The following is a 15,617-nucleotide window of genomic DNA, read 5'->3' as shown; positions in this document are numbered from 1 at the left end:
ATAAAGTGTATAGATAAAATATATAGGCAGTGAGAGCCTTTACATTTTGCATTTGTTAATCGTTCCATACCTTGCTTTGTTCCTAAAAAGAATTTGAGGTCTTAATGAGGACTTAAGGTAGAAAAGATGAAGGTAAATTTCCTTTGTCAGAGTTAAAAGGGAGTTTGGCCAACCTATAGTAGACAAATAAGGAGATACCTAAAGAGATCACATAGCTTAGAAGACATATGTGAGTAATTATATGATTTATTTGAGGTCACATTACCATTATTAGCCAAGCTGGAACTGGAAACCAAATCACCAAATGTGTTCTTAACATGTGTGTAACAAAAACATATGTCTTGCACTAGTCAAGTGTATGGGTGACTGGTGCAGTACAGGTTTGAGAAGCATTTGTTAAGATTATTCCTTACCAGGGGAGTCTGGATGGTTTAGTTGGTTAGGCATGGGACTCTTGATTTCAGTTCTCAGGGTCATGATCTCAGGGCTGTGATCTCAGGTCATGGGGTTGAGCCCCGGGTCAGGCTCTGTGCTCAGCGCAGAGTCTGCTTGGTCCCTCTCCCTCTGCTCTTCCCCCTGCTTATGTTCTGTCTCTCTGTCTTTAAAATAAATACATAAAATCTTAAAAAAAATTATTACTGACCTGCTTGTTTGCAAAGTTTAGCCTGTAATATGAATCATACGCTTCGCATTTAAGGCTGAACTCCAGGAATATGTTTTTCTGCAAGCCGTGAAGATTCCTGCTAGTTAACAAAGAGCATTTTGTGAATTAATCCCCAATTGTTCTGCTCTTTTTATTTGAAAAAAAAAAAAAAAAGGGGTGCTGAAAAAACTATTTCTGTTTAGATAGTGTGGGGAAGGAGGAGAAAAGTGCATTTCCTGTCATTTCCTGGTGATGGCTTAAAAATGTCCAGTTTTGTCTTGGCTTGCCTAGACAGACTTTGCCAGTTGATCACAAACAGAAGATGTCTTTCTGGTCCTGCATATCTTCAGGAACTGGCTTCTTTGGAATTTCTTGAGTTGATCCTTTAGTGATAGAACACTGACTTGGAAAGATCTAGAAGAGAGGATGACAACCTTTGAATAAATAGGCAGGTTAAGTTACATAATCCTCTCTGCCTTTGCTTGGTATACAAAGCCCTTCCCAGGGTGACTGGAGCTTTTCTTTCTAGCCTCATTTCTTTTGCTGAGGTGCAACCAGCCTGTTTTTCCTGTCTAGTCAACCATGTGCTCAAACACATCTGAGCCTTTGCTTGTTTTCTCCTTTCTGCTTAGGCTGTCTGATCCTTCTCTTCTCCATCTGGCAACCTCTGCCTTTCCAGGCCCAGCTCCTTTCTTCTGTGAAGAGAACACATTAGCAAAGGTAGAAATGAAAGTTCATCTAGAAGCTGTGTGAATAGTGAATTAGAAGAAGGAAGTCTGGAGGCAGGAAGGCCAGTTTTAGGAGACAGTGAAAGTCCCACAGACCTAACTTGTGCAATATAGTAGCTACTGGCCACATGTGGCAATTTAAATTACAATTAATTGAAAGAAGCTGATCTGTAAGTTACACATACTGGATGTTCTGACTATATGACATTCTGGGAAAGGCGAAAGTGTGGAGACAGTGAAAAAATCAGTGGTTGCTAGGGATCTGGGGGCTGGGAGGCAGGAATAGCCAGACCACAGGGATTATTGGCATGGTTCTTTTTGGATACCATAATGATGGATACGTGTTATTGTGGATTTGTCAGACCCATAGAATGTACCATACCAAATGGACTGTCATGTAAACTATGCATTTTGGGTGATTATGATGTAGTCAGTGGTAGGTTTATTGCTAGTAACAAATGTACTTCTCTGGCAGGGATGTTCATGGGGGAGGCTGTTATTGTATGGAGCAGGGAATGTTTGGGAAATCTCTGCAGTTTCCCCTCAATTTTGTTATGAATCTAAAATGCTATGAGAAAAAAAAATCTTAATTATAAAAATTAAAATTAATTAAAATTGAATTAAAAGTAATAACTTCATTCTTCAGGTGCACTAGCCATATTTCAAATGCTCAATAGCCACCTGTGGCTAATGGTTACTGTATTGGGTAAGATAAATTAAATAGAACATTTCTGTCTTAAAGTTTGCATTGGACAGCATTGCTAAAAATCAATTCCTCAAGGGAAATGGCATTCATTCTACATAGTCATGCTTTATGTGTTGTGCCTTAAAAATGGGATCATGTATTCATTGTACCTAACTTAATTCTGGACTGAGTGTCTGAAGATTGGAGTGATTGTGGATATCACCACAATATGAATGCAGCTTAGAACAGTGAATCAAATTTAGTGTCTGTCACTTAAATACTTAAAAATAGCTTCTGGATAAGTGGCCTTGAACATTTTAAAAAAAGATTATATTTATTTATTCAAGAAAAGGGGGAGGGACAAGCAGCACTCCCTGGTGAGCAGGGAGTCCTACTTGGAGCTCAGTTCCAGGAGCCTGAAATCATGACCTGAGCCCAAGGCAGATGCATAACTGACTGATCCACCCAGGTGCCCGCCTCTGGGTAAAATTTTAGTATATATTTTTCTTTCCCGACCTACCCCTACCCTTAAAAATAGAGACATAAAATAATTAAATATTCTTTAGTAATTACCTCCCCTGGGGTCAGAATATTGGCTATTTGCAAAAATGTTTTAATGGGTTTTTTTGGGTTTACTCATGATTGTTTTATTTTTTGATGATAAATTGTAGCCATCTATCAGTCTTCTAGCATTGCGCTTTCAAAAACCTTTCACTTAATTGATCTAGAAGTCATTCCTGATTTTTTTCCCCCTCAGCCTACTCCCCTTCCACTGTACCTCCCAGTCTAAGTGCACGTCTTATTACTTCTTCCTCCAAAAGAAAGAAATCTCCATTTCCACTTTCATGTCTTGTTTGAAGGCACTGCCCTCTCTTCCCTGGATGACTGCAGTAGCCTCCTAACTGGTCACCATGCCTCCCCTTGCCCACTAAGATCCCTTTGCCACATAACAGGCAAAATGACTTTTTAAAAAGAAAGTCAGATCATGTCAATCTCCTGTTTAGTACTCCTGCTTCTTACTGTGTTTAGAAAAGATTCCACAGATCTTAACCTGACTTAAAGGGCTCTTTGTGATCTGGTACTTGCCTTCTTATCCAACCCTGTCCCCACACCTCTCCTCACTGAGCTTTAGCCACTCTGGCCTCCTTCCACATCCTTGAATATACTCGGACTGTCCTGCCCTAGGGTCATTTTCTTGTTTCTCCCTTGTTCTTTCCCACCTCTGGCATGAATGGTTTTGTCTCAGCTTCAGGGCCTCAACTCCAGTGTTACTTCCTCAGAGAGGTACCTTCTTTACTTTTTCTGAAGTAGGCTCCCTCTACTCCTACCCCCTACTCTCTATGGCATTGCCCTTATCTGGGATGATTTTGTTGGTTTATTTATTTACTTGAGTACTCTCTAGCTACTACTGGAATTTAAGTTCCATGAGGGCAGGAGACTTATTTTTACTCCCTGCTATACCTAGAACAGTGGTACAACAGTGCCTGGCTTACATAATTGTACTCAGTTGATGTTTAATAATGCTGAATAACTGAATGCTTCTTAAAGGAGACATAAGAGGAACTCACTCCTCTTCCTCCCTTGTTCTCTCTATGTGTGTGTCAAATAAAAGAAATCTCCATGTGTCTAAATGTGAATGTCCTTTTAGGCCCTTTATACTTAGTATGAACCAGTGACTTTTTTGCTGAACTTCATTTTTTACTTTGGGAGATCATGGCTCACAGCTTTTTGAATGGTTGATTTTAGTTGCAAAATATAGTGAACAATACATCTGGAAATATTCTGTCATGTTTTGATCTGAGAAACTCTAGAGAACCAGCTGCTGATTTGAAAGGGTTTTATTATGATACAGACAGCCTATTGTCTACAAAAGTACTGGCTATTACACAGTGGTATATGTGTTTTGCTTTTTTCTGAGCTTTTAACTTGAGAGAAAAAAAACTTGTATTCATTAACTTATGTATGACTTGTATTCCAGGAGAATAGTTTATTGTATTATTTTTCTTTAGCTAATTTACTGTGCACTTAGGGATTTTTCTTACTCATTTTTCTTCTTTAAACTCAATCGAAAGTTAAATGGTTAAATAATAGGATGGAGATACTTTCCATTCCAGATTTTAAAAATTTTCACAGATTTCTGCATTATACTATGGTTTATACTTGTGATTTAGCACTTTTACCTAGCTTTATATTGATAAAATGAGTGAATTTCCTCGTTCTCTATATTCAAGTATAACCTCTTTTAAGAGTAGTTTGTGATATATGATATAACTGTAGTGAAAGAAAAATTGACATCCAAGCCCTACATAGGAATAATCTTGAAGAAAGTGAGTATATGTACTATTTGTGGTATAATAAGTGTATCCGCACATAAACAAAATCTGGGTAGTGTGACTTTTAGTATTTTGATATATTTTTATATTTTTAGCTATTACTGTTTGGAAGATTTATATGAAATGACATAATTACTACAGCTATTAGATGGAAAATAATTACATCTAAATAACCTAAAGTAACGTTTTAATATTACTTTTTAAATTATAAAAATTGTATCTTCTCATTTCAGAAAATTAGAATATAGGATATACAGGTACAGAATTTCCTAAGCATCATTATAACCACTGTTAACATTTTGTTTTGTATTTTTTCAGTGTTTTACTTTGTGCATATAGATTTTTTCGGTTTGTTTTAATCATTCTGTATTTATTATTTTTATAACTTTTAAATGAAATAAAATGTCATAAACATCTTCCTGTAGTGTTGAGTCTTTATAATCATTGTTTTAATAGCCCTATAGTATACTACCTAAAGATAGATCTTAATTTGCTTAACTGTTCTTCATTGTTGGATTAGTTGTTTAAAAACATTTCAGCTTTTATAATTAACATGATCATGAATATTTTTGTAAATATTGTTATTACCACATTTGGTATTATTGCTTATAGGGGAATTCCTAGACATTTTTTGTATTTCTTAATTCATACCAGCAAATGCTTTTCCAAAGAGAGTATGCCAGTTTATAATTCTACCAGAAAGGTATAAAACTATTCCATTATAGAATTCAGCATTATATATTATTTTTTTATAGTTGTTCTATAATTAGGGGGAAAATCATGTTGTTTTAGTTTGAATTTATTAGATGACTGGTGAAGTTGTGTATTTTTGTATATTTGGTTTCTAGTTTCAACATCATAATTTCTTCATATTTCTTCAGTTCCAGTAACATCTGTTTTTTTCTGTATAGACATTTTGGCCTACTTATTACCTTGCTTGATTCATGTACTTCATGCATTGTTTTAGAGATATGGGGTACCTGGCTGGCTCAGTCAGTAGAGCATATGACTCTTGATCTTGGGGTTGTGAGTTTGAGCCCCACTTGGGTGTAGAGATTATTTAAAAAAAAAAAAAAGAGAGGGGCGCCTGGGTGGCTCAGTGGGTTAAGCCTCTGCCTTCGGCTCAGGTCATGATCTCAGGGTCTTGGGATCGAGCCCCACATCGGGCTCCTTGCTCAGCAGAGAGCCTGCTTCCCCCTCTCTCTCTCTGTCTCCTCTCTGCCTCCTTGTGATCTCTCTCTCTGTCAAAAATAAAATCTTAAAAAAAAAAAAAAGAGAGAGAGATAGCAGTTTGTCAATTAAACATATACACATAAATCTCAGTAATGCATTTTTCTCTCTCTTTTTTTTTTTACTGTGCTCAGGGATGCCTTCAAATGAATGGTTCTGAAAAAGGGGTAATACGTTATGTTTGTACTCCATATTGTTGTCCAGGCGTATTGTGGAAGCATATCTGGGAACAGTCTTGATAATTTCAAAAATCTAGAAATTTTTTTTGAATCCAGAAACTTCAAGGATAGATTATATGTAAAGTATATATTTCAAATATGTTGAAGTAATAGTCATTAGAAGTCTGAGAATTTATTATTGAATTGTGAATCTTTTTTCTCCTGTAGGTTGGAAAAGAGACTGTTCAAACCACTGAGGATCAAATTTTGAAGAGAGATATGCCACCAGCATTTATTAAGTGAGTAATTAAAACATTCTTCTCTTGCTAAGCAGAATAATCCTCTTGTTAGAAAAGAAAATTAACTGATTCCAGGAATAGCTTTTTTTTTTTTTTTTAAGTATTTACAATTGAAATTTGACTTTTGATCTTTTAACACTCTGGTTTCCTACTGTTGATTGTATTCATTGCTGTTAAGCATTTTTGACATAATAATTTTTAATAAAACTATGACTTCTGAATTTCATTGTCTAGAATGGGAAGGATTTAGAAACATTCTGACCTTAGCAGGCATGAATCTGGGTAATATGCTGAACACCTTCGCTTGAAGATAAGGAAATAACAATAGATACAAAGTTCAAAAAATTAGTTGCAATGTATTTCAGTGGCATTTTAAATTTAAGTAATATTTACATATCACCCAAACTCCTACAAACAATTTGCAGGTGTTTTGGCCTATCCTAAGTAAAAGCAGAGATGCTAACTTTTGACTAGTTAAAACTTTGTTAAGTTCTTGATTATGTTGTCTTTGATCAATGGCTTTGTTCTGTGGCAGTCAAGTACTATGTAAAAGTAAAGGCTGATGCATAAAGCAAAAAAACCCAAAAAGTAGGACCTCTACAAGTCAAGAGTAAGGTAAGTCTATTCAGTTACAAAAAGGAAAGGCAAAGGATTTGAATAGGTACCTCAAAAGAGAGGAAACCCAAATGGCCAAAAAAAGATGAACAGGTGCTTTATCTCATTAGTCATCAGAGCCATGCGAATTATTCTGTTAGGACCTCTAAATTAAGAAGTCTGATAATTTGTTGTTGATAATGATGTGGAACAATGGAACTCTCATACACTCCGATTGGGAATGTAAAGTGGTGCAGCCTCTTTGGAAAACAGTTTGGTGTTAGTAAATTAGAAGATAGGCAATTCTTAGAGAAACTTATGCTCATGTACACTAGGACCTAAATATGAAAATATTGGTATCAACATTGCTCATGATGACCCTCTGATCTATTTATAGTAGAATGGAAGAAAATAATTATGGTATAGTTATAAATTAGAATACTAATCAGTAATGAAAAGGATTGAAAATGGTTAATTTTATGTTATGAATTTCAATTAAATTTAATTAAAAAATGAATGAATCTCAAAAATAATTAAGAGAAATGAATGGTAGATATGTAGGTAGGTCCCATTTATTTAAAGTGCAAAAACATGTAGAAATAAACTGTGTTGTTTAGGAATGCCTATTTATGTGATAAAAGGATAAAGATAAGAAAATAATGCTTGCAGAAGTCAGGATAGTAGTATTTCTGGGAAGAAGGAAGAGGGTTATTCTTGGGGAGGGGCACACAGGGGCTTCTAAAATGGTAATAAGGTAAAAACAAATAAATAAAATGGTAATGTATTTCTTGATATAAGTGTTGAATTATATAGGTGGTTGTTTTATTCTTTGTATTATACATATGTTTTATACAATTTTCAGTATGTATGTTACATATCACAATTTTAAATAACGTGAGAAGTATTCTTTTATTTTTATCCTCCTTATGTTCTGTTTTCTTTGAACAGATGCAAAATTTCACCCATATTGATGTCTTCTTATTTCTAACTTACTTGAGTGGGTGCTTCTACATAACGGTATTTCTGTTAATTCTGCAAAATATTCATGTGTCAGGAAGTAAGGGGCCAGAGCATCTGTTTTTTTTTTTTTTTTTGTAGAGCCTGTTTTGTCTGACTTGTCTGACTTGCCTTCATTGGACTCATTAACCCCCAAGGCTTCTTCCAGTTCTAACCAATATGAGCCTACTTTGTTTACATGCCATTTCATCAGCGTGGTAATATTAAGATCAGTCCTATGCTGTCAATAAACACTGTAGTTAAACGTATATTTATGTTATGTTAGAAACACAGGTCTAACTTGTACCTGTTTTCCCCTCAGCCCCTTGGAAGGTACACGGTGTGGGCAGATAATGTACAGAGGGTTTCAACATCAGGTGGATATTTGAACTATATAACCCCTTAGAAAGTTCCTTTCAGCCCTATCATTTAAGTCTATGAATATCATTTGGTAAAGAATTTCTTTAGGAAACTCATTTCTGCTCATTCCCAGAGATACATCCCTGAAGTATGCTATGTGCTCTCACAGGCTTCCTTGGGGACTTAAAAAAAAAAAAATTAAGGATTGTGTCTTAGTTGTGATAATATTTTCAAAAAAGTAGGTAACTTTATTTATTTATTTATTTTTAAAAATATTTTTATTTATTTATTTGACAGAGAGCGAGAGAGAGAGAGATCACAAGTAGGCAGAGAGGCAGGCAGAGAGAGGAGGAAGCAGGCTCCCTGCTGAGCAGAGAGCCCAATGCGGAGCTTGATCCCAGGATCCCGGGATCATGACCTGAGCCAAAGGCAGAGGCTTTAACCCACTGAGCCACCCAGGCGCCCCAAAAGTAGGTAACTTTAAAGCAAAATAAAACTTCATTGATTGCCCTTGGTAACCAGGACACCAATCTCCTACCCTGGTAATTATTTATTTATTTATTGGTAATTGGTAATTTAGAGGAAAAAAAAAGCATTTATCTTGCCTTTCCAGAGGTTCTTCAAAAAATTAAAAATTGAACTACCGTATAATCTGGCAATTCTATTTCTGTATATTCATCCAAAGGAAACAAAACCACTATATCAAAAAGATAATCTGCACTCCCATGTTCATTGCAACATTTCTTATAATAGCCAAGACATAGAAACAACCTGAATGTCCATCAGAATGAATGGATAAAGAAAATATGGGGTGTGTGTGTGTGTGTGTGTGTGTGTGTGTGTGTGTAGACACACACACAGTAATGGAGGGAAGTGAAAGAAGGTGGTTGAAAGGTACAGAGTTCAGTTATAAGATAAATAAGTTCTGGGGATATAATGTACAGCATAGTAACTATAGTTAACAGTACTGTACTGTATATTTGGAAGTTGCTAAGGGAATAGATGTCAAAAGTTGTCCTCTCCCTTCCTCCAATATTGTAACTATCTTGCCCCCTGTACAGACTATCTCAGAGTAGCCTAATAACCCTAGTTGATGAGGGGAATTCTAACCAACAAATGTGGAATTAATGACAGAATTAGAAAGTCATAATTATGCAGTTTTAATTATGCATAATAAAATTATGCAATTTTAAACAGCTGATTTAGATAGGGATCATCAATAGATGAAACCCTTCAGAGGTTTTAACCTTTATTCCACCATGGGGGAAAAATCCTGGTCTCTGTGGGGAATCAAGGAAAAACACTATGTTACGATCAATTGAAAAATTTACTGAGCACTGTTTAAAAAGTACATAACTTAATATGTTACTTGGAAATAGGATAGAGTATAAATAAAATGGCTATGGTTGTCAAACAGATTTGGGGGGCAAATATTCCATAATTTAAAATATTATGGCTCTTCATGCTTTTGTTGCTTTTCTTTAGAATGCAAAATGTAGCAGAAAATAACTTTAGTAGATGCCTTGGCTTGAAGGGGGAGGGGAATAGAGGGGAAACAGATGGAAGCAGTTAATGACATCTTTGGAACTGTTGAGTAGGACATTCTTTTGGGCTGTTTGGTTGATGTTTGGAGGTTTCCAGGGCATGACAGAGCTTCCTCTGTCATCCACTTTTACAAAGACTTCTAAATAGTGTCTGCTTAGGCAATGCTAAAGACTAAAAGATGTTTTAAAAATTTATTCTTAGATTAATTTCTGCTCCTAGAATGTTAGAATGTCAGGACTAGAGAAAACAGAAGACTCCTGGCCTGTAGGTAGATTTATACCTAAGCAATCTGATAATACATTTAGAGGTTTTTTAGGGAAAGATCTATTTTTCAGGATTTTTGACATTTTTAGGATTGGGGGGTTGTCAAAATCACATCATGGTCTATTTGAGAGACTGGCAGTTAAGGTCGTGTGGATATGTTGGAGAATAGGTTTAATATCAGTTAAAAATTATACATCTGAGTTATAAGTTTCAATGAGGGCCTTCTAGTGCTTATTGTAAAAGTGAGAACATTATAATATAGAGCAAAATTTGCACTCTTACAGAAAGGCTTTCTTTTGGGTGGAGCAAAAGTTATCCGATCTCTAACTGCCCTAGCAGATAGCATTGACAATTTACTAATTTTACCCAAGATTGTAATAATAGCCACACTGTTGCACAGGAGGTGTAGGGTTGCGTGATGATTGCTAAAGAAACTGTCTCAATCTTCATAAACTTGAGGAGTGTAACAGTCATGCTGTACTGTTATAATACTGGTTAGATTTGCATAATATTGGTTAGATTTTCCCTGTACAAAGTCATTTGTTCCTTTAGAGACTGTTAGCAGAAGAGTATTTTGCATCATTGTCAATCATCATCATTATCAGGCAGCAGCAATATTTATGTGTAATTGATTAATGAGCTAGATGTACTAATTGGTTAAGTATTTATTGATTACCTTCTATTATATCTAGCACACCACATGCTACATAGATGGTAGTTCTTACCAGTGTATTTTGAGTGATCACTTGTAAGATGTATTGTTATTTGTTAGCAATAATAAAATGTCAAAATTTGCAAATGTTTTATTTTTTTTAAATAAATAGAGTATATTCAGAGTCACATGTATAAAAACATCCTTCTCATCCCTGTTTACTAGGTAATTGGTTTTTTTTCTTTTAATTTTTATTGAACTATAATATATTCACTTGCTTTATATTATGCTTTTTTTTAATAAGAAAGATATTAGTGAAATTATAGCTGTTATGGCTGGAAATTGTGCGTAATTCCAGGTACACATGTGGGGGAATGTCATACATAAGGGTTTATTCTTTTTTTTTCTTTTAAGATTTTATTTATTTATTTGACAGAGAGAGAGAGGATTGAGAGCACAAGCAAGGAGATTGGCAGGCAGAGGGAGAGGCAGAAGCAGACTCTCCCTGAGCAGGCAGCCTGACTTGGGGTTGATTCCAGAACCCTAGGATCATGACCTGAGCCGAAGGCAGATGCTTAATGAACTGAACCACCCAGGTGCTCCCATGTGGTTTTATTCTTCTGTGTATCATGGAGGAACAAATTTCTGTTGCAGAGAAATTCTTTTAAGGTGCTTTAAGAAGGGGGTGCCTGGCTGGCTCAGTTGGTAGAGCATGCAACTCATGATCTCAGGGTTGTGAGTTCCAGCCCCATGTTGGGTATAGAGATTGCTTTTTAAAAATAAAATCTTGGGGCGCCTGGGTGGCTCAGTGGGTTAAGCCTCTGCCTTCGGCTCAGGTCATGATCTCAGGGTCCTGGGATCGAGCCCCGCATCGGGCTCTCTGCTCAGCGGGAAGCCTGCTTCCTCCTCTCTCTCTCTGCCTGTCTCTCTGCCTACTTGTGATCTCTCTCTCTGTCAAGTAAATAAATAAAAAATCTTTAAAAAGAATAAATAAAATCTTAAAAAAAAAGAAGTTTAAAAAAAAGAAGTTTCAAATTGAAGAGCTGTAATGTGGAGGGGCACCTGGGTGGCACAGCCCATTAAGTGTCTAACTCTTGGTTTCGGCTCAGGTTTGATCTCAGGGTGGTGAACCTGAGCCGGGTGGTGAACCTGAGCCTGGTGTCTGGCTCCTGCTTAGTGTGGGGTCTGCTTGGGTTTCTCTCTCCCTTTCCCTCTGCCCCTACCCTACCACTTGCACACTCTCTCTCTCAAGTAAGTAAATAAATAAATAAGAGCTGTAATGCAGACCGACTTACACTATAAAATAGCAATGTAGAGAAAGTGCTATCACTGTAAGCAGGAATAGAAGAAAGAGGTTGCATGTGGGAAGCGGGATTTGGGAAAGACAGATGTGGGGAGACGGAAAATACTCCAGGTGGAATGCACTGCAGAAGCAAGTCATAGGGCCTGTGAGGAAAGGGACGGTCACGTTGGGAGTGGTAGAAACTAAGCCAAGGTAAGTTCTGCCAGGTGATATAGGCACTTGGAAGCCAGGCAGAGGAATTTGGAATTGTGTAGCAGAGAAGTGTTCCAGGTTTTTTTTTTTTTTTTTTTTTTTTTTAAATAAAGATCTTATTTATTTATTTATTTGTCAGAGAGAGAGAGAGAGAGCGAGTGAGCACACAAGCAGGCAGAGCTGCAGGCAGAGGCAGAGAGACAAGCAGGCTCCCTGCTGATCAAGGAGCCCGATGTGGGACTCTATCCCAGGACCCTGGGATCACGACCTGAGCCGAAGGCATTGGCTTAACCAACGGAGCCACCCGGGTGTCCCAGAAGCTTTAGAGTTCTTGAGCAGTAAGATGACAAGCTGAAAGTGGTTTTTCACCATTCATAGCCAAATACTGGATGGATAATAGGGGCTAGCGAAGGAGAGTAAGCTCTTTGAAACTACCAGATTCATTTTCTGCCAGTGTGGATTTACTTCCAGATGGATTCCTTATAGGTGAAAATGTTTATGGCAAACTATTTTATTTGCCTTAAAAAAATTGCTGTTGTAGTGTACAATGGAATTGCATTCTTATTTCTGCAGCGGGGCAGAAATGAATGTGGAGGCAGTTTTTGGATCCTATCCAAGGATAGGATGTTCAGTATCTGAATATATGAAAATGAGTCACTTGTGAGGTGGTCCTTGTTGTATGAACTCCTTGAAAAGGGCATCAGTGGCTTTGTCTATTGGCAGGCAAATGATAGTTTGATTTAGAACTGCAAAGGGTTGCCACTTTCTGTTCAGTGTTGCTCTGAACAGTCTGCTTGAAATCATCAAAACTTGAGTTGATTCATCAGCTTGGATTATTTTTGAAACATACTGTAATGTCTAGGCCTATTGAATAAAAGAATGTTCCTAAAATACCAAGTGAAAGGGTTTATGTACTATTAACAATCTGTGTGATTATCATTAATCATATTTCCTAGAAAATTGCCCTGTTTTAACTCTTAAACTTTGTTAGTAACCCCAATTACAGTAATATTTGTACAATTTTACCTTGATTGATATTTGTGTTCTACAATGAAGAAATTTGCAAAGGGTTGAAACATGCTTTCACTTAATTTAGATCTCTTTAGACCTAAAATAGTGGTGTCATATTTTTAGATCACCAGCCCTCACATTTAGCTTTTCCTTTGCTTATGATCTTGAACACTCAGAATAATCTGTGGTGAAATTTATATTTTTAACCACTTTTCTCAGTGAAAGTGCCCAGAATATCTCTTTTTAGAATTAATTCTTTGATCATACCACTCAGTGCACTTTGCTTATCTGGGGCTCATGTATGATTCTAATGTTTTATTTTTTAAGTTGAGTTTTTTGGTGATCCTTTCCACTGGTATTTAAGAGAAGATTTTTGTCTCTTAACATAGATAATCAAGGTTCTGTGAGACAGTTATTCACATCTGCTGGCTGACTTACTGCATTTTTGACCTAGAGCAAACACTCAAACTTTAAATAGTTCACCTTTGAACTTGCTACATTAAACATAATTGCGTACTCCTGTTTTTCACAGAGTTTCTCAAACAAAAATGATTTAAGTCTTTTCAGTAATGAACTCTGAGTCAGGATTATTAATTTGCAGAAGAGTTCCAAACACTTTGGCAGAGATTTGATCCTTGGTTTACTTTGTATACTTTCTGATTAAGAAATAAATCAAACTTTAAACATGTAACCCTTTGGTTTCTATTTCTACAGAGTAATTGAAATCACATGATTGAAAGAAACTCAAGGGACCAAGGGAACTCACATTTATCAAGTACATACTATTGAGCCAGGGATTTACATATTTCTGTCTTCTGAGAACAACAACTTCAAGTATTGATAAATTGATTTACAGTAAAACACTGAGGTTTTACCAACTTTAACACACCCATGGTCAGCTCAGCTTCTTATGTGGCAGGACACTCTTCCTGTTGGTGGTCTCGTGGCTTCTGATTCCATGTTCTTTCCACCATCTGACCTTCCACGAAGTCATGTGGTCCATCCCTCTCTCTCTCAGGCAGTGCTAATTTTATACCACTCATAGACGATAACAGTTTATACTTTTCCCAAGTATTTCCACAGAAGGAATATTACTGATGTAGTTTGTGAAGTATTGCAGTGTCTTGCAACTCTTAAGCTGTAAAGAAGTTAAAGTCATAACATTTTAAGGTTAAAAGGAATCCTAGAGATTATTTACTCCAACCGCTTTATTTTGTAGATGAATGGAGGTCATTGGCTGTGTCTGCCTTGCTGCTCCAAACCAAACAGAAACACTATAAATAATTAGACACAAGTATTCCCTTAATTATTACCTTGACTGTTCCTATCTAGGTCAAGTCCCAAATCAAGAAATTCTCAAGATTAAAAAAAAAATTTTTTTTTAAATAATGGGCATTTTTTTTTTTTAAAGATTTTATTTATTCATTTGACAGACATAGATCACAAGTTGGCAGAGAGGCAGGCACAGGGGGGTGGGGGGAAGCAGACTCCCAGCCGAGCAGAGAGTTCCATGCGGGGCTTGATCTCAGGACCCTGTGATCGTGATGTGAGCCGAAGGCAGAGGCTTTAACCCACTGGGCCACCCAGGTGCCCCTCAAGATTAAAATTTTTTCCCCACATCTGTTTAAAATCTTTATTATTCTTTCTTTAGTACAGCAAAAGAGCCTTATAAAAATAGCTCCATTTCCTGAATACCTTTTATGAACTGGGTACTTTAAGTTGTATCCTTAATTCACCTCATCTTATAGTTGAGGAAGCTAAGACCCAGGGAAACTCAGGAACTTGTTGCAAAGTCTCCCAGTACGTCAATGGTAGAGGCAGGATTCAAACTCTGGCCTGACTCCCATGCTACGCTCATTCCAGTATGCTAAGACTCTTTCTCACTTCATTACAAGGACTTCTTATGGGCTAATAGTTTTTGTGAGGCTTAAGTGAGTGAGATAATGTATGTGAAAGTACCTGGAAAAAAAAAAGACGTTTGGTGATTATTAGTTTCCTTCCTTAGCTTCTCAATCTTTCTCAGTCCTTTTCTTCAAATAAAGTAATTGCTTTTTTAAACTTTTCTCAGAGAACATTTTCCCCCAGTTTTTTTTTTTTTTTGTCTCCTATGGTAAGGTCTTTTAAAAAAAAGCAAAACAAAATATGATTGCTTGTTTTTATTTAAAGCTCTTTCTTTCTTTCTTTTTTTTTTTTTAAGATTTTATTTATTTATTTGATACAGAAAGATCACAAGTAGGCAGAGAGGCAGGCAGAGAGAGAGGAGGAAGTAGGCTCCCCGCTGACAAGAAAGGCCGATGTGGGGCTCGATCCCAGGACCCTGAGATCATGACCTGAGCCGAAGGCAGAGGCTTAACCCACTGAGCCACCCAGGTGCCCCTTAAAGCTCTTTCTGTACCTATTGAGATGATAATGTACTTTTTATCCTTTATGAGACAGACCAGTCTACTCATGAATATAGATTTTTTTTTTAAAGATTTCTGTCTTTATTTGTCAGAGAGAGAGAGAGAGAGGTAGGCAGAGGAAGAAGCGGGCTCCCCGATGAGCAAGGAGCCCGATGTGGGACTTGATCCCAGAACTCCGGGATCATGAACTGAGCCAGAGGCAGATGCTTAATCAACTGAGCC

General features: G+C 36.7%; 1 protein-coding gene and 1 long non-coding RNA gene across 5 annotated transcripts in view; one reads left to right on the top strand and one right to left on the bottom strand.

The window, feature by feature from the left end:
• Positions 1 to 15,617, top strand: part of VCL (vinculin) — a 113,715-nt gene that overhangs the window by 33,255 nt on the left and 64,843 nt on the right. For all 4 annotated transcript variants that reach the window (XM_032839745.1, XM_032839740.1, XM_032839756.1 and 1 more), the window contains exon 2: positions 6,006 to 6,076. In XM_032839745.1, the coding sequence (XP_032695636.1) occupies positions 6,006 to 6,076 (71 nt within the window). The remainder of the gene's footprint in view (positions 1 to 6,005; positions 6,077 to 15,617) is intronic.
• LOC116856403 lies at positions 811 to 14,110 on the bottom strand. The gene is made up of 2 exons (XR_004380577.1): positions 13,883 to 14,110; positions 811 to 1,057 (listed from the first exon to the last, which is right to left on the bottom strand). It is a non-coding gene; the product is annotated as an uncharacterized LOC116856403 (long non-coding RNA).

This window comes from Lontra canadensis, unplaced genomic scaffold, assembly GCF_010015895.1.
Source record: "Lontra canadensis isolate GAN:19392208 unplaced genomic scaffold, GSC_riverotter_1.0 scaffold3, whole genome shotgun sequence".
Taxonomy (NCBI): Eukaryota; Metazoa; Chordata; class Mammalia; order Carnivora; family Mustelidae; genus Lontra; species Lontra canadensis.
The sequence above is the reverse complement of the archived record's forward strand: the minus strand, read 5'-3'. Positions and strand labels throughout refer to the sequence as shown.